The 24,830-nt window shown below is 42.9% G+C and overlaps 1 protein-coding gene across 1 annotated transcript in view; it reads right to left on the bottom strand.

Moving 5' to 3' along the window:
• Positions 1 to 24,830, bottom strand: part of CHD5 (chromodomain helicase DNA binding protein 5) — a 1,029,381-nt gene that overhangs the window by 478,322 nt on the left and 526,229 nt on the right. Inside the window, exons 13-16 of the mRNA XM_086921723.1 lie at positions 22,375 to 22,483; positions 18,828 to 19,019; positions 14,808 to 15,008; positions 324 to 461 (exon numbers count right to left, since the gene is read on the bottom strand). Of these exons, the coding sequence (XP_086777849.1) occupies positions 324 to 461; positions 14,808 to 15,008; positions 18,828 to 19,019; positions 22,375 to 22,483 (640 nt within the window). The remainder of the gene's footprint in view (positions 1 to 323; positions 462 to 14,807; positions 15,009 to 18,827; positions 19,020 to 22,374; positions 22,484 to 24,830) is intronic.

Genomic DNA, 24,830 nt, shown 5'->3' with positions numbered 1-24,830 from the left:
TTTCGGCCTTTGCGAATGCTAATTTGCTTGATACATATGGCCCCAAGCACCTTAGCTATTTTACCACCAGCAACTTTTTGTGAATGTCATTCCAAAACATGTGTGTCCATTGTTGGTCTGCAATGGCCAAATGCATGCAAGTTTTTTTTCTTCAGATAAACACTTTGTAAATTAATCACTTTTGGTGTCATTATATGAAAACATATCTCCCATGGGTATCCTGAAAATCTGGCATGAACGACCTAGCGCTACTTCACCAACATTGGATGCCACTGTTCTAAGACATCATCAAAGTAAAAAGAGTTCCCGTGAAAGTTACCTACTTTTGATTGGTTGTTTTTCAGTCTGTGAGCCTCATCCACCACGAGGCAAGCCCATTCAATGGATCCCAGTATGGCATGGTCAATGGTGATTAATTCATAGGATGTTAGAAGAACATGGAACTTTATCTGGGCTTCTTTCTAATAATAATTACAAAGACAAACACAACATAAACGGTTAAAGGGACAGTAGGATTCTGAGCACAATGTTAATGTCTGTAAATATGTCGCCAAATAGTAATCACTAGGTGGCACTCAACATGTCAAACACAAACTACTGATTAGTTTATGCAATGTAATAAAATGAACAGTCTGCTGAAATGTCTGACACTAATATTTTTTATGTTCAAGCAGTTTCAGAATAATAGGCAGCGATCGCTGATAGATGTTAGAAAAAAAGGATATTGGTGCAGGAGTGAAAGGTTTTCAGGAAGACATTTACGGATCCTAAGGGCGCCATATATATCTGAAAGTTACACTCAGAGACAGACGCAAAAGAAAAAGGGATACAGAGCGACAAAAACAAAAACAGTGTGAGAAAGAGGAGAGATGTACAGAAAAGGAGAATGAGAGAAAGAGATAAAGGTAGCAGCAAGACATAGACTGATGATTATTAGTGAATTTTGAGAGCCAATTAGTAAAAAGGCAGAACTTAGATAGACATATGGATAAAACATAGGGAGCTCAACCACCAGCGTGCATTCATCAACGTGTAGAAAATGAGATCTGGTTTAAGGAACTCAGATAAATTGAGAGGCAGGCAGAAGAAGAACGTGTGAGAGAGTAATAGTGAAAGAGAGGGAGAATTAGTGCATGAGGAACATTAGAGATAGAAGGAGAGGTTCATGTAGAGAATAGAGACAGGCAGGCATGCAAAAGAGAGAGAATGAGAAGGATAAGATCAGATATGGTCATATGGATGAGAGTGTACAAGAGAGAGCAAGAGGTAATAAGAGGGAAAGAGGATAGGACAGAGAGAGAGACACACACACGCAAGATGAGAGAGAGGGAGAAGTGAGGAGGAAGAGATACATATGTGAACACTTTCTAGATTTCAAAAATCTCTTTAAATCAATATAAAAACATGCCTTTTGCTAAACTTGCTTAAAAATAGCTTGGGGTAGAAATAGGCAAGGAAGTCGAATCAATTCACACACAGACAGAATGAAGTGTGGATATAAATAAAACAAAGTCAGACTTCTTCACGATCAAGATGTAAGATAGGACTGCTACCTTGGCCGTTATAAGGCCAAGATGTAAGACAGAACTGCTGCCTTGGCCTTTACAATCAACAGATTCTAGTATCTGAAAAGAGCACAACTTCTGTTGATATGACCCCATCGTCCTGTGTGCTGTCAGGAAAGTAGATGTTTACACAACTATTGGCTTTGAGCAATCTCGAGTTTGCAGAGGCCATTTGTATCTATTTTGTCTTGAGTTTTTTGGTGAGGTAAGTTAGCTCTGATGGATGGTGAAGACCTGGAACCTGGAGTGGTCCATTTAGTGTCTGATTGCCTATTTGTGCACTCCTTGAATGTATCTCATATGTGTAGGCTAACTTGGTGTGAGTTGTGCTGGGAACTGTGGCAGCGTTCTAGTGTTCCGTCAGACGGAACAGGAAGGGGAGTAGCGGAAATGGAAGGCGGCCATCTTGTGGTTATTGGCGCCGACCGTTAAACTGAATAGTTGTGTTTCCCGGCGCTCCGTGAGAATAAAGAGTTAAGTAGAAATACCTAGGTGTGGTCTCCATGATTTACCATCTTTACAATGGCGACGAGGCTTCAGGCATAAAGCCCAACCCACACGCAGCGTGCTGCACCGGGAGCGCTGCACCGGTGACACTCAGCCCAGCCGATCCCCGGAGCGTGGCAGAGGACCACAGCAGGCGCGGGGAGGGGCGAACCCAGGTCCGCCGTGCACCGCAGGAGCACTACTGGAGGAGGTAGGCCTGCAGGCTCCCCACCTGGTCCTGGACATCACGGGGCAAACGTCCACCCACACACTGGGTCCCCACCAGGTACCACACAGGGCAGGAGGAAGGGGCGGCCCACGCAGAAAGGAGCCCAGACACGCGCCTGTGGAGGCATAGGGACCGCGGAGAGTGGCTGCGCCTGTCAAAGTGGTGGAACAGCGCGAAGGCGAAAGGGGGCCGAACGTAACTCATCCTGAGGGAGAAGAGGACCCGCTGGCGCTGCCTGCACCCGCGCACGCCCCGCTAGAGGAAGACAGTGACGGAGACCTTGCAGCAAGGAACGCAGCGGTGCAACCCACGCCAGGTAGCCCCCCGGGAAGAGCAGTCCCCATCCAGCCCGCCAGACGAAGGGCCAACAACATGGCGGTACAGTCGTCGTCCCTCACGCAACTGGTACCTTTCCTGACCAATTCGGGGGAACCGGAGAGGCTCTGGGAGGACTGGAAGAGGTATTTCCTCAACTACCTCGATGCTTTGGAAGAAGAGGCGGGTGCGCCATACTCCAGCAAGAGAAGAAAAAAAATTCTGTTGCATAATCTAGGCCCTGAAGGGATAAGGGTCTACGACACCATTGTCAAAATAGAGAGAGATGCCACAGACACTGATGTGTTCAGCCACGCAATTGCTGATCTGGGCGCGCATTTCAGACCGGTCGTGTGTGTTGCGATTGACCGCTACAACTTCTTCCAGAGGAAACAGAAGAGCAATGAGACGGTGGATGAATATGTTGTAGCCCTGCAGAAACTAGCACTCACATGCAAGTTCGGCGCACTACATGACGACCTGATTAGGGACCAAATTATCATGCATACGTCAAGCACCCATGTCCAGGAGAAGCTATGGGTGAATGGAGATGCCCCCCTCAAGGAAATTTGGGCAATGGTTAAAAAGGTCGAACTGTCCAAACGATGTGCCCAGGCGGCCAAGAAGGAAACGGGAGGAACACAAACAGTATCCAAGATAACAACGCAAGGGAAGGGAGAGCGACCCAAGCAAAGAGAGCCGCAGAGATATCAAGAGGGAAGACGTCCTAAACATTCCAATCCTGCAGACCAGAGAGCGAACAAAGGGGGACGTCAAAGCTGTTATAGATGCGGGAGTACGACGCACCTAGGGAACGACAAGGTGTGCCCTGCGTTTAGGGCAAAGTGTTCATATTGTGGAGTGTTCGGGCACTACGAGAAGGTATGCCGCCGCAAAACCAAGGGAACATCTGTCAAGTATGTGGACCAAGAACAGCAGGACGAAACAACCGGATCGGAGGAAACAGAAGACTTGGAAGAAATACTATACATAGACGTCCAGGTGCTGGAGTTGGATGGGTCGGGCACCGACAAACCAAGATTGGACATGCACATCGGAGGGATACCTTTGGAAATGATAGCGGACAGCGGGGCTCCCATCTCCATCATACAAAGAAAAGTATGGGAAGAGAGGTTCGTATCTAAACACGGTGAAAATCTGCACCCCATGGACTTGCGACCCGTCACTTACACAGGGCAGAAGATCCCGATGTTGGGGTATTGCCCCCTGTCGTTTGAGTTCAGAGTCCGACAGGCCATGTGCAAGTTGTACATTGCAGAGAAAGGCCCCTCTGTTCTGAGTTGGAAAGACCAAGGAGCCTTAGGGATACAACTTAACCCCGGAGGCATTGAGAAGATCCTACTGATGGACATGGACAGGAGAGATGACGCTGAATCGTGGAAACGAGCATACCCCAAAGTCTTCAATGGCCAAATTGGGGAACTAGCGAGATACAAGCACCTAATCAAGCTGAAGGAGGGGGCAACCCCGGTGGTGCACAAGGTGAGGAACATCCCATTCCGGAGCAGGGAAGCGGTACAACAGGAACTGGACAGACTCGAAAGGGAAGGCGTGATCAGAGCCATAGAAAGCGCTGAATGGCTTTTTCCCCTGGTGGTAGCCCAGAAGCCGAATGGAAAGGTCCGGCTGTGCGTGGACCTTAGAGAACTAAACAAAAATATAATCATTGACAAGTTTCCCCTGCCTCGAATAAACGAGATGCTAGCGAAGACAAAAAACATCAAGTGGTTTTCCACTGTGGACCTATCGTCAGCCTACCACCAAGTGAAACTACACCCATCGTGCAGCCACCTCACGTCGTTCATCACGCCGTTTGGCTGTTACGAATTTGTACGGATGCCGTTTGGCCTGGCCTCGGCGGCTGCGGTTTTCCAGAAGATGATGCACAGACTACTCAAGGGCGTGGAAGATGTACAGTTCTTCCAAGATGACATCTTGGTGATGGGAAAGACCATGCACGACCACAATGAAAAACTTCATAAAGTACTAAAAACCCTGCAGGACAATGGGTTAACAGCGGAGTGGTCAAAGTGCAAATTCGGAGTACAGTCAGTCACTTACTTAGGTCATGAGGTGAGCGAAGAAGGGATAAAACCTAAAACATCTAACATGAAGGCGATTCAGGATTCCCCCGCCCCGAGCAAGAAAGAAGATGTTCGGTCGTTCCTAGGAATGGCCGAATATTACAGTAAATTTGTTCCCCACTTTTGCCACCAAAACGCATCACCTACGTCAGCTGCTCAAGGAAAAGAACAAGTTCCAATGGGGCCAGGAGGACAAGCCGAGTTCGAATCACTGAAGAGGGAGATGAGTGCCACCATTCCACTCAAAGGATTCGACCCCAGTGCAGAGTCAATCCTCACGACAGACGCAAGTGACAAAGGCCTAGGGGCAGTCTTGATGCAACGGTCTGAGAATGGTGAGACAGTGACAATCAGCTTCGCATCCAGATCCCTAGCACCCAACGAGGAAAAGTTTAGCGTAATTGAGAAGGAGATGTTGGCAGTTGTGTGGGCCATGGAGAGATTCCGCCAATACCTGTGGGGAGCAAAATTCTTGGTGAAGACGGACCACAAGCCCCTAGTCCGAGTGTTAACCTCAAGTGGCCATGCTCATGCTACGCCCAGGATCGCGAAAATGACTCTGCGACTGTTGGACTTTGTATATGATGTGGAACACATCCCGGGACCGCAAAACAAGGTGGCGGACTTCCTTAGCAGGGCGGCAGCCATGGAAGACGCAAGCTGCCAAGAGGAACAAAATTGGGAAGGCTATGTGGTCGCCACCATTCAGGATACCGAAAAAGTGATATGTGCGCAAGAGTGGGAAGAGGCATACAAAGAGGATAGTGACCTCGAAGCCATCAAGGGATACGTCATCCATGGATGGCCAGAGAAGAGACACCTCAAAGAGGAACTCCGGAGGTATTGGGAAGTGAGAGATGAACTGTCACTGGCCGAGAATCCCACTTTCTTGCTGAGAGGGGACAAAGTAGTACCACCCCAAGGAATACTGGAACATTTAATGACTTTATTACATGAAGGGCACCAGGGCATCACAAAAACCAAAGCCCTTGCCAGGCAGGCATACTGGTGGCCGGCCATTGATGCGCAGGTCGAACGCCACGTGAGACTGTGTGAGTCGTGCGCAAAGGCAGACAAATCACAAAGCATGATCAGACCCCCTCTAGGAAAGTTCCCGATACCTGATGGACCCTGGGAGATGCTGTCGGTGGACATAATGGGGCCTGTCTTAAAAAAAGCGGGGACACAGAAGTATGTGGTGGCTCTCATCGACAAATACTCTAAATGGCCAGAAATAGAAGTGAGAGAAAATATGGACACGGAAGCAGTTGTAAACTTCCTGCGGACCACCTTTGTCAGAGACGGAATCCCGAAGGTCATCATCAGCGACAATGGGCCGCAGTTCACCTCGGCCAAGTGGATTGCCTTCACCGAGAGAAACGGAATAGAAGTGAAACACACGCCAATTTATCATCCATCAGGTAATGGCCAAGTGGAGCGATTTAATCGCGTAATTATGGGTACCATCCAGGCAGCCATCAATGATGGGGTTAGATTGGGAGAAGGAACTGGAAAAGATGATTTGGGCATACCGGATCACACCGGGAAGCACAGGATACAGCCCCTTCAAGGTCCTGAGGGGGAGAGAAGCATTCACCAAGGACAACGTGGCATGGAGGAAGTTGGTAATACAGAGCAAGTGGTCTCCAGCAGTGGTAAAAAGGAACTTGGAGAGAGCACAAGAGGTGTACACGACACATTTCAATAGAAATCACAACGTGAAAGGAGCAGAACTAGAAAGGGGTGACAGGGTGAGAGTCAAGCTGGCCGTCCTCAAGAAGAAGGGTGAAAGCAAGTTCTCACCACCCTTGCAAGTTCTAGAGCCGTACGCCCGGTCAGCCTTACTCAGCGATGGGAAGGTATGGTCGCAGGACAGGATAGCCAAATGCAGCAAAATCATCAAGTGGGAACGTGAAGTGGATGGTGGAGCAGAGAACGTCGTGGAAGATGGAGAAGAAGGAAGTAGTCGAAAGCGAAGTGAGAATGTAGAAGAAGGAATGCCGCAAGTAGAGGATGGCGTAGGCGAAGCAGGTGTGGTTGAAGGATTGAGGAGCTGGTGCAAGGAATAAGAGAATGAGGAAGTGATGGACAACGAGAGTGGAAGCGCAGGGAGGCCCATAGGAGAGAAAGAACAGAACAGCAATGTAGGAGCAGCGAAGGTGAAGACCAGAGTTGGAAGGGAAGTAAAGGTGCCAGAGAAGTATAAAGACTTTAACATGGACTGGAAGTAAGAACTTTGTTTTATTGTGATATTTGCATAAAGGGGGGAGATATGTGGCAGCGTTCTAGTGTTCCGTCAGACGGAACAGGAAGGGGAGTAGTGGAAACGGAAGGTGGCCATCTTGTGGTTATTGGCGCCGACCGTTAAATGTAGTTGGGCTTATATGTAGTTGAGCTTATATAGCGCACAGCTACTCGCAGTGGGTGTCCCGGCGCTTGCTTAGGGAACCCGTCCTGATATTCCCCTGTGTGATAGCCCCAGCGGGTATCCACAAGGTGAAAGTCAGGCATCCCACCGCGAGGGGCCATTGTGGAGATTAAGCAAGCTATTGCCCAGAGTCGCAGAGTGTGAACCCGTGAGTCAAGAAGGCACCGGAGCTAGAATTATCGAGTCCGTGGAATTTTTAGCCCAAGACCTGCCGAGGCGGGGAATTGAACCCTGGTCCAGGACTGATCCCAGCTTCCGGGTCTGCCGCCTCTAACCCCTGAGCCACACTTCTCCAACTGAATAGTTGTGTTTCCCGGCGCTCCGTGAGAATAAAGAGTTAAGCAGAAATACCTAGGTGTGGTCTCCATGATTTACCATCTTTACAGGAACGCAGTGCACCTGGTGCTTGTATTTATGTCTCGCTGTGGCAGGTAAAGTGCTGGAAATTTGAACAGCTTGTATTTGTATTCTTCCAGGTCAACAGTTGCCCACTGTCCTCTAAATCAGATTAGGCAGGAAGTACATCTAGTTCATGTGGTGACGGTCTAGTGGTTCTCGGGCGGCGCCGCGGGCGAAAACGGAAGTGCAGCGATTTCAGAGAGCCGCAACTTTTGAGCCCGAATGACGCTCGCCCCGGCGCTCTGTTAATAAAACAATTTAAACATCACCCTTGCCTCAGTGAATTCATTTGGGGGAATAAACAGAGGTACTACAGTACATGGATGGTGTAAAACAAGGTGCACTGTCGGGGAGTTTAGTAGCAGTCAAAGTGCTGCAGCCTTCCCGACGTTCAGTTGTGCTAAAGAGGGAGAGGGAGTAATATCCCAGTACTAGAAGAGGAGGTTGCCTGATAATCCATCGCACACCCTTAGTCTTGTACAGGGATGAATGGTGTGCAAGAGTGATACCTTCTCATCTGGATAGTTTTAACACAGTTAACAGTTTGATTGCATTTGGTTTTGTTGAGTACATTTAGTGTGAGGTCATTTAACTTGTGGTGATTTAGTGTGCTCTTTCGTATCTGCAGCAGTGGGACTTACTTGAGGCATCAGTCAGGACTATGTTTTATCTTTAAGAATGGGTTCTAGATGTGGGCTGTGTTGAATACACTTGCATCTGTCTTGCCTTTGGCAGCGTGGTTCCTGTGTGTGTGCGCGCGCAGTATTGGTCGGCTGACCCTGAGCTGTCTCAGCATTGCATTCTGTTTTCTGATGGGAAGTGAAATGATACTGTTTATCCTGTTTGGCTGCATTTGCTGCCTTATGTTTTGGGCTTAGGTCCTCAGGTGGCTCCTTTGTTTTCTCATTATGCTATGGAAGATGAGGTATTGCTGTTCTAGAGTGATACATACATGCATGTGAGGTCCATTCATTGCCCGAGAGTGTGGTGCCAGGTTGTCGGCTGTGTTCATTTGCGCTGCATTTAGGGCTGCTGAAGAGCACCATCAGTAAGGGGCGTGGCTGGAGGAGAGTATGGTGTTCTTGTGAGACATTGGTGTTATGCAGAGATTCTTCACTATGTATCATGTCTTCGCAATATATTGTAGATGTTGAGGAATTCTGTTTGGGTTTAGTCGTGTTTGCAGAGCAGCGCTAAGGCATGTGGTGTTGTGCTGGTTGCATAAGTGTGTGGATGTGTTGGACCAATAATGATGCTGCAAATATGAGAGGGTCAGGCCTCCATAACCCTGAACCACTGACACAGTGGACACCAACACTGGTATCGGGACATTTACATAGACGGATGGACTTTGACTTTGAGACAAAAAAATCGGACAATAATGCTAGACGTTATACAAATCAGACCGGGTGCCTGGTATTCACAACAATGCTAAGCCTGTTTGCCAAAGGCGACAACACCATTATTACAACAAGTAGGACACTAAACTAACTAAAACACCCACCTGTACTTCTGTAAACAAGTAATGAAGATCCACAACAATGCCCACAACATTAGTGACTGTCCTGGACTAGGCCAACACACCCACTAATACTTGAATGAAAGATAGACTGTAAAATTCCCATTACGCACCATGAAAAGAAATAAGAAAACAATCTGGTTTAAAACTCAACAACGAAAAGAAGACATCCACTTAAAAGAGGTTGATATGCACACCTCCCCTGTGCAAAAATTGGTACCCATAAAAACACAACCCAGATCTAGTACTGAAACAAAGATACAGACTCGTACTGGGAACATCAAGCATAGAGGAAACGCTAATGAAGTGCTCCAATCTGCTAGGCAGTGTCTTCTTCACAGGAAGCTTAAAAATAGATGAGACACACTTAATAGCTTAAACACAGATACAAAGAAAAATGAATTGAACCACGCCTTTGCAGGCATCCCACTGTGAAAACTCCAAGCAAATAATGCCCAAATATAGGGTCAAAAATTAGACACAGGACTGGAGAATAAACAGTGAAACACAGAAAGACTTGGAATGCACAAAAAGGCCGTATTTGTCAACTTTGTCACAGGGGCCCATATAAGAAAATTCTTCGACATGCATTGCCCCACATATGAGGACTCCATTCCCCATTACAAATTCAGGATGTGCTGAGGCCTGCGAGTGATGATAAATCACCTACAGAACAGCTAACGTTTCAGAGCTTAAAGACGAACTTAAGATCCATGTTCTGCAAAGACAAACACCCCAAACTAGTGGAAAACATTATTATTATACTTCACAGTTTATTTAACACATTTCAGCAATTTCTGTATAGCTTAGGCAACTGGAAACACATGCTGTTAAGCCAGTATCAGGTCAAACTGGATTAAATTACATTGAAAAGGTGAGAGAGCAAGAGAGGGTAGAGTGTTGGACTGGTAACTCAAACCTGCCCTGGCAAACTGCTCCCTGGGAGGGAGGGGGGTGCGGCTGAGCTGTTTGCTAGGGCCAGTTTCGGCTGAATTTATTACAGGGGGCCAATATTGCCAACCCTGGTAACAAAACCGGCCACCAACCTGGCGGCCCACCGGGGAAATGCCTGGTGCCCGCTAGGGCAAGTCCGGCCCTGAGAGGGGCAGAGAGAGAGAGGATGAGAGAGATAGAGAGAGAATGAGAATGAGAGAAGAATGCACATGTCTAACATCTTTTCCTAATAGAACAGAATAAAATGGTGAGTGTTAGGCCTGGCATCTTTTGGCATGGTTTCCACTGCCTTTTTGCCTCTGACCTCCTGTTTTTGACTGTGTGCTACTTTTCAACTATTGACCAGTGCTAAAGTGCAAGCACTCCCTATCTACAAAGTACAGGTATTTGGTTTCTCCATGATTGGCATATTTGGTTTACTAGTAAGTCCCAAGTACAGTGCACCATGGGTGCCCAGGGCATGTAAATCAAATGCTACTAGTGGGCTTGCAGCACTGATTGTGCCACCCACATTGGTAGCCCTACAAACATGTCTCAGACCTGCCACTGCAGTGTCTCTGTGTTCAGTTTTAAACTGCCATGTAAACCTGGCAAGTGTACCTACTTATCACGCCCAAAACTTTCCCTTTTATTACATGTAAGGCACCCCTAAGGTAGAACCAAGGTAGCCCATGGGCAGGGTGCAGTGTACTTAAAAGGGTATAGAGACAAAATATCGACTCCAAAATATCGACTGGACATAATATCGAGTTTTAAATATAGACTGGACAAAATATCGACTAGACATAATATCGACTACAAAAATATCGTTTTTCAGGTAAGTGAAGTAATATCGACTGTGTAAAATATAGATAGCAAAAATATCGATTTTTTAATAATATATAATATTTTATAGTGTATTTTTATGTAATAATATGTGTGAATAGTGTGTATTAATGTTATAAAATATTTTATTACATGAATTTTGTTTTGTTAATAATTGCGTAATGTAATTCTGTAGCGGGTTGTGGGTTTATAGGGGAATAGGGTGGGAAGTAATTTAATAATAATTAATTAATTAATATATGTGTGTTAATATTTTGAATTAATAATTAATTGATAATTAATTAATATAAATTAGTTAATTAATTAATATAATTTTGAATATATTTTGTATTAGTAAATAATTGTTAATTAATTAATTGTAATTAGTTAATTACATTAATTAAAGTACATTTTTAATATATATAATTTTGTGTTATTTTTAAGTAATTAATTTTGAAAAAATAATATTAATTATTAAAATAATTACACCTAATGTTCTAATATATTTATTTTATTGTTATTGTTAATTAATAATTAATTGGTAATTAAATAATATTGATAAATTTTGGGTAAAGGAGCATTTTTAGGGTTCAGGGTCAGTTTTCAGTTCATGGGTAAAGGGGTATTTTTAGGGTTCAGGGTCAGTTTTCAGTTCATGGGTAAAGGGGTATTTTTAGGGTTCAGGGTCAGTTTTCAGTTCATGGGTAAAGGGGTATTTTTAGGGTTCAGGGTCAGTTTTCAGTTCATGGGTAAAGGGGTATTTTTAGGGTTCAGGGTCAGTTTTCAGTTCATGGGTAAAGGGGTATTTTTAGGGTTCAGGGTCAGTTTTCAGTTCATGGGTAAAGGGGTATTTTTAGGGTTCAGGGTCAGTTTTCAGTTTTTGGGTAAAGGGGTATTTTTAGGGTTCAGGGTCAGTTTTCAGTTTTTGGGTAAAGGGGCATTTTTAGGGTTCAGGGTCAGTTTTCAGTTTTTGGGTAAAGGGGTATTTTTAGGGTTCAGGGTCAGTTTTGGGTTTTTGGGTAAAGGGGTATTTTTAGGGTTCAGGGTCAGTTTTGGGTTTTTGGGTAAAGGGGTATTTTTAGGGTTCAGGGTCAACAAATAAGATTTAAAAAAATTATTTTTATTATTTTCATTTATTATTTAATTATTATAATTTAATTTAAGTCGTTTTAAGTATATTTTAGTAATTAAAATTTAATATTAATTTAATTTAACACTGTTTTTAATAAAGTCGATATTTTTTACATCTATATTTTTGTTAACGATATTTTGTACTCGATATTTTTGTACTTACCTGTTTGTAGATACAAACTCGATATTTTGACTGTCGATATTTTGTCCACGATATTTTGGCAAGTCGATATTTTGTCAGTCGATATTATTTCAGTGATCCACTTAAAAGGCATGATGTGTACAGTTGGGTTTTACATGTCCTGCAATTGAAATACTGCCAAGTTTGTTTTTCGCTAGAACAAGGTCTGTCTCTACCATAGGTTAGCATTGGAGCTGCCTTGTAACATCTTTCAAGTGTATCTACCAATTTGGAACTGATAGGAAATTAATCAATCAATCAATCAGTGACACTTATAGAGCGCGCTACATACCCGTAGGGTCTCAAGGCGCGGGGGGCTCGGGGGGGTGCCGCTACTGCTCGAACAGCCAGGTCTTCAGCTTCTTCCTGAAGGAGAGGTGGTCTTGGGTCAGGCGCAGGTCGGTCGGGAGGGAGTTCCAGGTCTTGGCGGCCAGGTAGGAGAAGGACCTTCCTCCTGTAGTCGCTCTTCGGATGCGGGGGACGGCGGCGAGGGCGTGGTTGGCTGATCGGAGGTGGCGTTTGGGAGCGTAGAAGTTGATCCGGCTGTTGAGGTAGCTCGGGCCTTGGTCGTGTAGGGCTTTGTGTGCGTGGGTGAGGAGGCGGAAGGTGATTCTTTTGTTGACGGGGAGCCAGTGAAGGTCTCTCAGATGTCCGGTGATGTGGCTGGTTCGTGGGATGTCGAGGATGAGTCTGGCTGAGGCGTTCTGGATCCGCTGGAGTCTCTTCTGGAGCTTGGCGGTGGTACCGGCGTAGAGGGCGTTGCCGTAGTCCAGTCGGCTGGTGACGAGGGCCTGGGTGACGGAAATTAGAGTTTGGTCTCTTTGGATTTAAAATTTAAAGTGGCCATTTTCTACATTTAACCATTCTGTGCCTCTGCCTGGCTCTAAATACACGTCTGTGTAAGGGCGACAGTTGGGCTGTTTATGCATTCACTCTAGCCAGCCACATAAATGGAGCTGAGGTGTGACCTGCAAATCCAGATGCCCCATCTCCAGGCTGATGGGCCTTCCTGAGCTACAGTGGTGGGTGGAGTTGACACTGACACCTTAATAACACTGTGCCTGTCCTCATACAAAGTTGTCACCCCCCCCCCCCCTGCAGTGTTTCTGGAGGCAGGGCTGGGAAAGGAAAGGTCTTGTACACAACAAAGACTTTCCTTTGAAGTTTGCCTATTTTAAAGGCTGAAATGGTTATAAGTACTTGACCTCTGACACATATACTCAAAACCACTTGTGGGTTGAGGACATTCTGATAGGAAGAAGAGCTGGATTGCTGTCAGGAGAGACCGTCACTTTGCTCTTTGCTTTGCTGTGCTGGCCTGCTGCTTCTGTCCTTGGAGTGAAAGGACTGGAATTAGCTTTTTACATCCTGCTTCCAAGGTTCTCCATGGGCTTGATTTGAGCTTGCCTCCTGTTAAGAAGTCTCAGGACCATCAAAGACTTTACCTGTAATCACCTGGGCTCTGCTGCTGTGAGTTCTGCTCTGCCAAATGGTGCCAAATCTAGTTCCTGGGCCCTTGGAAGAGCGTTCTGGAGATACAAAGAAGAAAATCCATGCATCGACTACAAGCTTTGTTTGGAATCGGTGCAGCACCACCAAAACATTACACATTGCTGCTTCCTGCACTGGAGAGCAGTTCCTGCTGGATGCAATGACCACAGCTTACAACGCAAGGCCCAGCTTTTTGTCACCGCACCTCTAAAAAACTGCCGCTGCGGGAGTCTCGAGCAACGCATCCCCAAATTACGTTGCAGCGCCTGCTTCAACGCTGTGGAATTGATGCAGCGCGACTTGACTTTCGACGCATCAGCAATGCATCGTCCTTTGGGGCCATTTTCTTCATCAACACAGCATCACAGTAATGAACTGACTCTTCATGCCCGCAAATGACGCATCACCTCCACTGTAGCAGTAAGAAACAGATGCATCATCTGCTGTTTTGCCACTTTTCCTCCCCTGCGCCTCCCATTGTTTTTATTTTTGATGCTTCTTTTTGTTCTGATCAAGCGCAACCATTGATGTTTAAGAACTGAACTTTATTTCTTCTTTCAATATTTATATCTTGACTTGTGTATGTTTGTTGGTTGGTCTTGTTTTAGTCAGATAAATAATGGCTACTTTTCTAAACTGGTGTAGACTCCTTTTGTAGTGTTTTCACTGTGTTGCTGTGTGTGTGTATGTGTGTGTATGTACATATACTTTACACATTGCCTCTGAGATAAGCATGACTGCTCTTGCCAAACTAGCAAGAGGGTGAGCAGGGGTTATTTTAGGTGTGTAACTCACTTACTCTGACTAGAGTGAGGGTCTCTACCTGAACAGAGACGCCATTTCTAACACTGAGAAAACAGAGAGACACTTCTTATCAACAATGTTAAGTGTATAAGTAAATTTAGAACCACCTTAATAAAAAGTATTAGAGCTGAAATGTTCCTTGATGTTATTTTATTGAAATCTCAGCATTTCGCATCGTTTGAGAAATTTATTGAACGAAAAATTACTCATTGTCATACACAAACCAATGTTTCAGTTTTTGTGTGTTTGAGTTGTTACCATTGTGCTAACTATACATGCAATCTTATATGTGCAGGATTGCTTGAGTATTTAGTGGACTACTTGCATCATAGCAGTACACTAGCCACAAACACTTCTACACAGAGCACACATTGTAACTCAGTAGGATATTCTTACTTTCATCCGGAAGACCTTCTTTCCACTCTTGATGGCATTATCCTCAAATGAAAACTCATTTTCCCGGATCACTGCACGGCTCTCCTTATCTCCTGTGTAGGTGACAACGTAGAACTCCGGGGCCCACATCTCAAACTCACGCTCCCAGTTTATGATGGTAGAGAGAGGAGCGCTGACCAAATATGGACCCTTCGAGTGACCCTATTTAGGAAGATTAGAATTGAAAAGTCTGATTCCAATGGTATAAACTCTCTGTGCAAATCATCTGCCACTGTAAGATGGATGTGAATTATGGTAAGAATAGGAACACATATGTAGTAGTTGTTCGTTGAAAACCACAAGCTCTAGGTATTTGAGACTCTTCTGGTTCTTTTTTATAAAGAAGAGATATTCTCCTTAGCACTTAAACTCTTCAAGACCATGTTAGAGAGGACACTTTTTTGTGGATCAAAAGATCCCAGGCAGCCTAAATCCACATAACTTTGGCCATTTGATTTTATAATATCTAATTTTAACGTGTTGATACAATTAACCTGCCCTTCGTTGAAAGTTCAATTACAAAAGAATACCACACATTTTCCATAAACACCACTGTGCCTAAGCTTTATTTTCTGCTGCACAGGGATATCATGTTTGTTGAAAGGCTTAAACCCAAGCCCTAGGCCTAAGGACACCCCTGCACCTAAGCATTATATCTGATTGCCTTGGGCAATCACTGTTGTAAAAGGCCACAAACCTGAGTTACAGGCCTGAGTCACAAGTAAGGGACTATAATGAGAGTGACAGTCTTTAAACTGATAGCGTCCAAACAGAGGGGCTAAAGAGCAACAGAACATTCCAATCACTGGGGTAGAATGTTCTAAGCTAAAAAATTTGAAACAGAAAGAAAGCATTCGAAAGTTGAAACAGAAAGTCTGTACCAGACACTTTTGGATCTGAACAACTCCATCGACTTCAGTGAAGCTCTCAGAACTCCCATGTTTTAATAATTAATCTTGCTTTTGCAGAACAGTAAATACCTTATGTTGCTTGGTACTACCCAAGACAGCAGTCTCCAACAAATCAAACTTACAAATGGGGAAGACGAGTTTGAACCAATGGGGCTCCTGAGATAATGCCTTATGGTAAAGATAAAACTCCAAAAGCCATGAATGAGAGCTTCTATCAATCAACCAATGGTTGATTAATGAAACTAACATTAACCAATACTTAAGGGGGAGCTCAGTGTCTATATCTGCATATAATGCATAAGTTCAATGGGATGGTTGATGTAAAGACGATGGCAACACACAATGGTATGAGCCAATAGCAATGTCAGAAACGTATGCTACAAATGCTGAGTTAGAAAGCATAACATTTTAAAGTGAATTTTAAACTCCCCCCAGAAATTCAGCATTAACATAAACATGATTGGGGATAGGTACTTGATTTATACTCACAACATTAGCATGGTAATGGTGTTTCGCTTTTTTTTGTGGTCCTCATTCACCACCAGAAGAAAGAAAGTGTGGTTAACCTGCACCCAATTATCTCTGGTACATTCCTCATGATACTTCGTATCTTACTGCATAACTGCCATGTTTACCAGGTCCATGTGTGGTGTGATGCTCCAGTCCATGTTTTTTCTTTGATTTCTGGGACTTGTAGCGCCATTGTATACTGGAGTACAGAAGACTACAAGTCCCAGAATTCAAAGAAATAACTTAGACAGGAGCAGCACATCACACATGGATCACAGTAATATTGCAGGGTTGTTGCTTTGATAACCAGCCTGTACTGGTAAGCAAGTGCAAACCCGGAATTGGAATTTGTCCAATGATTACATCATGAGAGCTCTCAGACATGTGGTGTCATACCCATGCCATTCATGTTGAGCATGGTAATGGTGCAATTATAACAACTTCAACAGATACAGTCAAGGTTGTTCACTGCAGAATTAGACAATTAGAGTTATAATCAGGGACATTGGAAAAATATGATTCCACATATACATACACGTGCATTTGCAACACATAATCCACAATTTGCAGTTTAATTTGCAGATTTCATCAATCTGCAATGTTTAGATCAAATGCGTCACAGGTTATTAAAGCTGGTGCACATGGGGTTCAATGTCTTGCCTGATACTTTGTAGAGGCACCTCAGTCACCTTTCTGCTGTTTATTCCTGCATTCACAGGCTTAAAGAGGTTACATATTCCTAGATAATGCAAACATGTACAGGTGTGCAAAGCTGAAAATACCACTAACTGCATCTTTGTGAACATTATTTTGTAACTTTGTCAGGTTTTTAAAGTGTAGCTTGTGAGTTTTAAAAAAGGGTCCACTTATGTTTTAGTGGTTCTTCACGAGAGACAGAAACACCCTCCTGCTATTACAAAAAGACTTGAGTGGACTTACCCTACTTGGCAGTTATCTAAAGTTCTGAGCAGCAATACCACTCAGAAGGATTCTGAATCCATCCTGCGCTCCCTTTCCCAAAGCAGCATCTACTTTCCTGATGTGTCTCATCTCCTTTGAGTAACATTGGCTGCCTGCCCCCTGCACACCACTTCTCACCCTGACATAAAGTCTCTAAGGTCCGACTCCAAATTATGTAAGCCCCGACTCCATCTTGACTAGAGGAGGTCACCATCTTTCCTATCTCATACAATGGGAAATGCCTTCTTCGCTAATTTATGTAAAATCATTGTCATGTCTGCCATTCAATGCAGGTATTGTCTGACCGTATCTTTTTTTAAAACGGTGACAGCGTCAAGCTATTCAATTAATGACACAGATACAGCTATCAATTAAACATTTGTCTGGGTAAAATGTCTACTTTCCATCATATTAAGGATAATGAAGTACAAATACTGACATATAACCAACATAATGTAGTCTGAATTGACTTCCTTTTACTTTATATATTCATAGGGAAACGTAGAGGATGCATACCTTGATGCACATTATCTATATTAGTTATTTTTAAACATACGTTAGAAATTCCAGTTTCTGATACTTTTTAGTATATAAGGATGACCACTTGACCACTATGAAGATGCTACATCTCACCTGAAGATTGAAGCTGATAATGCTGAGTTCCTGAGGAAGACTGACTATCCGTTACCACAGTGTGTGTGCCTCCCCTTCGCAGGGAACACTGTCTTCGTGCCTCCGCCGATAAAGACAGCGTTTGCTGTCAACAAGGTATGCAATGCATCTCTTCTCCCCAAGAAACTCTAGACTACAAGGTGCTTTGCCTTCCATGCTCACATAGTATAGTACACAGAAGTATGCATTAGGGTGTTAAGTCCTAGATGATGTTTTAAAATGACATTTTAACAATGCTAGACATGTTCATTTTATTCTCGTTCATTTATAATGGGTCTTCTTGCAGCCTTTATAATATTCTACACAGTTGTTTTATATGTACAGAGAAACAGATTGTTACTATAGCAATAGATTATTTTAATTCAAAAGTGTTCATTCTTCTTAGTACAGTGTGTGTGATACTGTGAAAAATTAAATAATGTTTTGATGCTGTTTACATGGTGCCCCTGATCCCTTTATGGGATTGTTTTTAATCCAAAATCAACTCTTCTATGTCAGTTACACATTGGATAGTGTTAAGTGGGGCTACAATAAATTGTGTTGCACATTCATCACTGGTGCATTGACCCAAGTTTACCCTTGTCACCTGTGGGTGGTAAAGCACATCTTGTAGAGTTACGCCAAAGTCATAATTTATCGAACAACCCCAGCATGATCCCCATCCTGTGTACTGCACATTGATTGAAGCAAAACCTGACAATACTGCATGACTTGAGCTTGGATCATATCCAGTTTCTCTTAACCGAAAAGAGATGTTGTACGAGCATGCGAAGTTACCTTCATATTATCAGAAGCTACTGATAAAATTCTAGTGCCACAAGGTCTGCTTTTTAGGGCAGAACAGTAATTGCTGAAATGAATTTGTTTGTAAGGAACCACTGAAAACAAATGAGTTTAGTCACTCCATTTTGGACTGATGAAGACTCACCTCCTTGTACAGTGAGTAGAGAAACACAATGGTTTGGACAGTCTTCCCAAGCCCCATCTCGTCGGCCAGAATGGTGTCAGTTCCTTGGGCCCAGGAAAACCGCAACCAGTTCAATCCTTCCAGCTGGTAGGGATGTAGTGTGCCTCCGGTTGCATCGATATACCATGTTTGTTTATCAAACTTAACTGTAGGCTGCAGAACAAAGTACGTTAAAAAGAGAATTTATGCCAGCAGATTATTTGTTAACAATCTATGAAAACATGATTTCATAGTGGCCGAAACTTCTAATTTGGTCTCTTAGCTGTTAAAAATCACTCAATTGTCAGGGCACCTGGAAGTTGGATAACACTCACATTTCTGTAAATTGTATAGCTCAGTAGATCTATCTAACCTCTATTCATTGAGCAGAAGTTTACAACCAACATCTCATAAAGGCTGTCGCCCAAAGAGCTTATTGTCGTGCCCAAGTATCTTCATGTTACTCAGGGTATTATGTAGCATGGCTCTGCAGACATGTGAAGGATTAAGGCTGCGTTTTCTGTTTGCAAGATCCTACTCAGCATATATATTTCATTCTTGACATCATCATGCAAGATGTATGAGTAGCTAGCCTAACAACACCAGACAACAGCATGTGATCACCCCACACAATCATTTATATTTTAAAAAGCACATCTTGACCTCAAACAATTGTCATTTTGTTCAAATAATGTTTATTTCTATTTGTATAACTATGTATATAAGGCTAGGTTCGAACATATATTTACTGGAATAAAATTGTTGTTCATTTTTAAGTAATTTATATACAAGATCTCAGGCAGAAGAAAGGAAAGTTTAAAATATTATGACTGTAAAATATTGGTGACAATTCTCTTAAAATAAGAGGGGCTATATGTAAAATGTAAAATGAACGTAAATGGGTTAGCACATTTTGCATTTTATGTGGTTATTATGTGGAAGCTATTGGCAGAGGAAATGTAGAAAAGAATCAAAGAGCTTCATCTTACATTTCTTATGTTTCTACCAGGGTTCCAAAACTCAGTACATCAAGCTGTTCGCAGGCTAAAGTGGCTCAAAGGCAACAATGAAATCTATATCTTCTCCCTTTAGCTTGGCTCAAGGTACATCCTCCCAAGGGGTGCAATGGGATGCATGAAGGTACTGGAAATGCTGTATATAGTAAACAATTGATAGCTAATACCTCAGAAAAACTGATGTTCAAAATAGGCGAAATCAGGAAGGAATATAAAAAAGAAAAGCAAATGTAATAAACCTGCACCAAGTGGAATAGAATTCCCTGTTTTTTTGTCAAACGGCCAGAAAATATTAAACGGGAAAATCCAAGTAAAATAGTATTTTGCATTTCCAATGTAGTTCAAAATTAGTCCTGGGTGCCTTAGTGATTGAGGGCTCTCAGGATGGCGGGCAGGGTTGGACTGGCCTATAGGGCAAGCAGGCAGTGCCCGATGGGCTCGCCTGATAGATCACTGTGTCTGTTGATTTTTTAACAGTTTGTAGATCGATTTTATGGCCAGATGAGACTGTTTTTACTGTTGTTTTTCACGATATTTCTACAAACATAGCTCCAACAAACACAAATGCATGCAACCTCCCATACCTTGAAAAATACTCATGCGGTGTCTCTTTACTTGTTCAAAACTGGCCTGATTTCTAAATGTAAGCCACTTTTTAGGTCTCGCCTAGCAAATGCAGTGCATGCACTGTTTCGCCTTGGCGAGACTATTGTTCTCGACTTGGGTTTGGAAGGGAGGCAAATCATGTGCCTGCACGGACAGACCATGTGCACGCGCATGGTGTCTCTGCCTCACACGTTCCCACCGTGCGCTCAATCCCCTCACACAAAGCTTTATGCAATAACTTACGGATTTGTATGTATGCTGTTTTCTTTTTAAAAGCTAAAAGCTGAGCAATAATAGGTTAATTGCTGTTGGTACCTGTGAAAGGATAGCCTATTTGGTTCAAAAGTTTTGAAAGAGTTGAAGTAGTAAATGAAAAGAACTGACCAACGATTTCTCAATTGAAATGTACATAGACTTGCTTGCCCACTGTTTACGTACACATTTTGCTCAAGTGAATCTCTAAGCAAGAGAGATAAATGCCTTTTCCTGAAATACGTCATGTTTGTGCGGAGCTTAAATGACAGCATGACACACTTTATTGAATTTGAAAGCTGCAGTTTTGAATTAGTAAATAATTAGTTTGTGACTTTGGGATAGTTTTACAGATTCCAGTTTTCATGCGTGAAAGCTTGAACCACCCAAATCGCTGGTGTGTGAGAGGTAATTGACATACTATACGCTTTTCTCATTACCGTATCTTTTACCCTGCACAGTAGTTTGAACGGTTTGATCGACATATACTGCAGCATAATTTTGTGAAGGTCAATTGGACAGATGGGAAAACTTTTAGATTTAAAATTAACATACAAAAATTGCATATCATAAACTGTCTCCCTCATAATTAGCTTAATCATACGCAAATGATCTCAGATTGTGTTTATGTATGCATCAATACTATGCGAACAAAATTGGGACTATTAATGTATGATTAAGCTAGAGATGAGGGGTATATTTTATCAAATGTGTTTTTGTATATTAATTTTAAAATTGGAAAGTCGTTCATTCAATATTAACTAGATGTTTTTATAATATATAGATTATTTTTGTAGATATTAATTTGTATGGGAAGTTTTGAGTTATAACCACAACCCAGTTTTATGCATTAGGGAATTGACCATTATCCTGCAAATAAAGAAATACATAAGTGAAGCATATAATGGGTATATGCTTCACCAAGTTGGTCTGAGTGCCATCAAATAGACAATGAGTGGGAGGCTCGAGTTATCTATAATGACACTCAGAGCCCAGGGGTGAAAAGCAGCCCCATTATTCTCTTTTTACCCATCTATGATTTTAAGTTGTGTATGGATTTGAAATCTGCCTCTGCTTTCAACTGCTTTGGAGGCGGGGAGGGGCAGAGGAGTAATTTGGAGCATGCATAACATGCATTCTCCTCCCTGTCTCAAATACAAACACGCATTTACAATGCAATAAGTCAAGCATTTGTGAGAGTTTAAGCCATTAGTATTGTAATTGACAATGCGTTTTATTTATGTTTTAAAACCCAAAACATAAATAAAAGGCATTGTCTTTTACAATGCTAATACCTTAAACTCGTGTGAATGCGAGACCTATTGTATTGCAAATGCTTGTTTAGCTATCTAGTTTGCTAATGGAGGCCAATTTTATATTAGTGCCAGGTGCCCCAGCCTGTTTTTTGTCCCAGTCCAATGGCGTTGGCTGAACGATAAGCCAGCTGGAGGGGCTTGGGTGCTTGTAAAATAAACTGACAGATGCCTTCTAGATCTGTGCAAGATGTTATTTTCTGTAATGGAGTCCGGCAAATCCAGGTCCTGAGAGAGACTGACTGAGTTGGGTTCACTACAGTCAACAGCAGAGGGTGCACCTGTTAATACAGCTGTTTGAAATGTAAAGATACAGCATTTCTGTCATTCTACAGCACTCACATCAATGATGGGGGTTGCTGGCGGTCTTTCCACTTTTTCATCTTTTAATTTCTTCCCCTTCTTGATTATTCTCTTAGGTAGGCGTGCATCTTCTCCCAGCATCATCTCTCTATAAATGGGAATTCAGTTTATCATAAGAAAAATTGCAAACAACAAATACCCCACTGTTGCTCATATATAAACCTGTATTTTTTGAGTTTGCTCACCTAATTAGGCACCTCTTCTAAGATAGTAAATGGTATATACGTTTATCGATTTTTCCTTAAAGTCACTGGTTTATTAACAAAGTTTTTTTTCCCAGAATTACAACCAAACTTGTTTCTAAAACAAGTTATAATTCAGCCATACATTTTGACACCCTGGTTTCAGCAACTTACCTTCATTCTAAACAAAAGTGAAGTTACTGGTACTACCACAAAGTGTGCACTGGCCAATAGGGACTACTTACACATCTCACCACAATTCTCGTGGTACTACCCTGCTAAAGCATACTGCCTTTTCACATTTGGACCTACACTTCTATTGGCACCCTGGGTCTGCTTACCGTCTTGATAAAGATGAAATACGTGTTGGCTGTTCTTGTCATAATTCACTGGTGAGTTCAATCAAACCACCATAAAAAAAAATCATCAGAATTCTTGGAACTGCATCTCAATCTTTAACCTATCGCAAGGGTGCTCCCATCCCCAAGTCCCACCTGGAAAGGCAATTACTTCTACTCTTTTAAGGAGCAGCTTTCCAGTAGTGCAATGCACCTGAAGACCTATGAATTGACAAACTTTTTGTTGAGCAACCGCTCACGATTGCCTCCTGCCCCTGGACAGAGATTTCATCGAACAGACAATCAGTAAAACTATTGAATTATTCATAGGGGTAAATCTAATCTGCTGCAGCATATCACTGAACCCTGATTCACAGGATTAGGCACTGCCCATCCACCAGCTGCTGTGTTTCACAAAACCTTATAAATCAAGCCCTTGAAGTAAGGTCATTAGTGAGAGAAAATACACCCTAATTTACTAGAATGGGTTTTGAATGGGTTTGAGCGAGTTGAGTTCGAATATATACTTTGTATGTGATCAATATATAGAAGTGAAAAAAGATAATTTCCATGCCATCTTCTGATCACATGCCATCAGAGGCAGGCCTCATCTTCTTGGGTCTACTGCTCTTTGATGCCACCTCATCCGATCAGACCAATGACAATGCCTGTGACACAACGAACCCGGTCCTAAGATGCTTGTTTCCAGTCCAGGGAGGACCTGGCTTGGCAGTTCGGTCTGGTCTGTTCCCATTGGGGACAGGATCAAGACTGATTTGCATATGGCTAGGTTTAAACTGGAATGGCATGGTGAGCAAAAAAAAGATGACTTTAGGACCAAATCTCAGTATTGGGGTGAATGTTTGACATTGTTCAACATTCTGACCATCAATTGTTCTTTTTGCATTTTGCAGGATGGAAGAGCACTGCAAATACAGCCTCCATTTTCTCTAATCTAGAGTGCTGAACTCAAGCAAAAGTTCTCTAAACACTTCACTTAAGTCAAATATTTTTCTTCATTCATTCGTTTCTTGTAGGATTTTATTTCTTGTTTTAAAATGCTTCTGCATTTTCTTGCGGTTGGAATAATAGTGGGAAACGAAATACTGCACTTTTTTGTATTTTTGTACTTGCTATGCTACCTGAAAAATCTTCTCTCTGTGATGGCCCTCTGCTAATCATGCTCTGCTCATCTTTTGATCGGACAGGCTGTAGGGAACAGACTATTTCTCAGCAAAAAATGCACAACAGCCCTATGTATCATCTAGAAATGTAATCATGAGAAAGGCATATAAAAGTTCACTCATGTATTAATAATGCCTCATACTATCTCCTGAGCTGCCTTTGAAATCTGGGGAAAGTGTAGTCAAGTCACCACATTGTAGAAGAGGAAATGTATTGGCCAATGTGTTGTAAACAGGATCGTATCACTCCTTTGGTATTCGCTGCTTAATCTGTGTAAATAAATTAAATTAGGGGCCCAAAGTTTGTCTTAGGAGCCCATCCAGTGGCGTAGCTTGTCGGGCGAGTTTTGGAAGCGGTGGCATCCCGCCGCCTACACCTGCCGTCTCGGGGCAGCAACAGAAATTGCGTTTGCCGCTAGGGGGTAGCAAAGGGAGTAAATACTCACCAGCACCCCCCCCCCCCGCTCTTCACCCCGGCCACAGCGGGCGGCAAACGCAGAGGCAGCTACACTACTGAGTCCATCGCCAGCACTGCAGAATGCCTAAATAGCCAAATACCAAGGCGGCATAGTTTTTATTCCATCTCATGTCTCTTTCTTCCATCAATCTAGACTTTATCTCACTATGGAATGTTCTTTTTCTTTCTCTACTTTTATCCATTCTCATTGTTTTGCTACCTTTCTCTTTATTCTTCTTTGTATTATTTGTCTCTGGGTCTGTCTTAAAGTCTG

This window comes from Lissotriton vulgaris, chromosome 5 (genome assembly GCF_964263255.1).
Source record: "Lissotriton vulgaris chromosome 5, aLisVul1.2, whole genome shotgun sequence".
Lineage (NCBI taxonomy): Eukaryota > Metazoa > Chordata > Amphibia > Caudata > Salamandridae > Lissotriton > Lissotriton vulgaris.
This window is presented reverse-complemented; position numbering and strand designations above follow the sequence as displayed.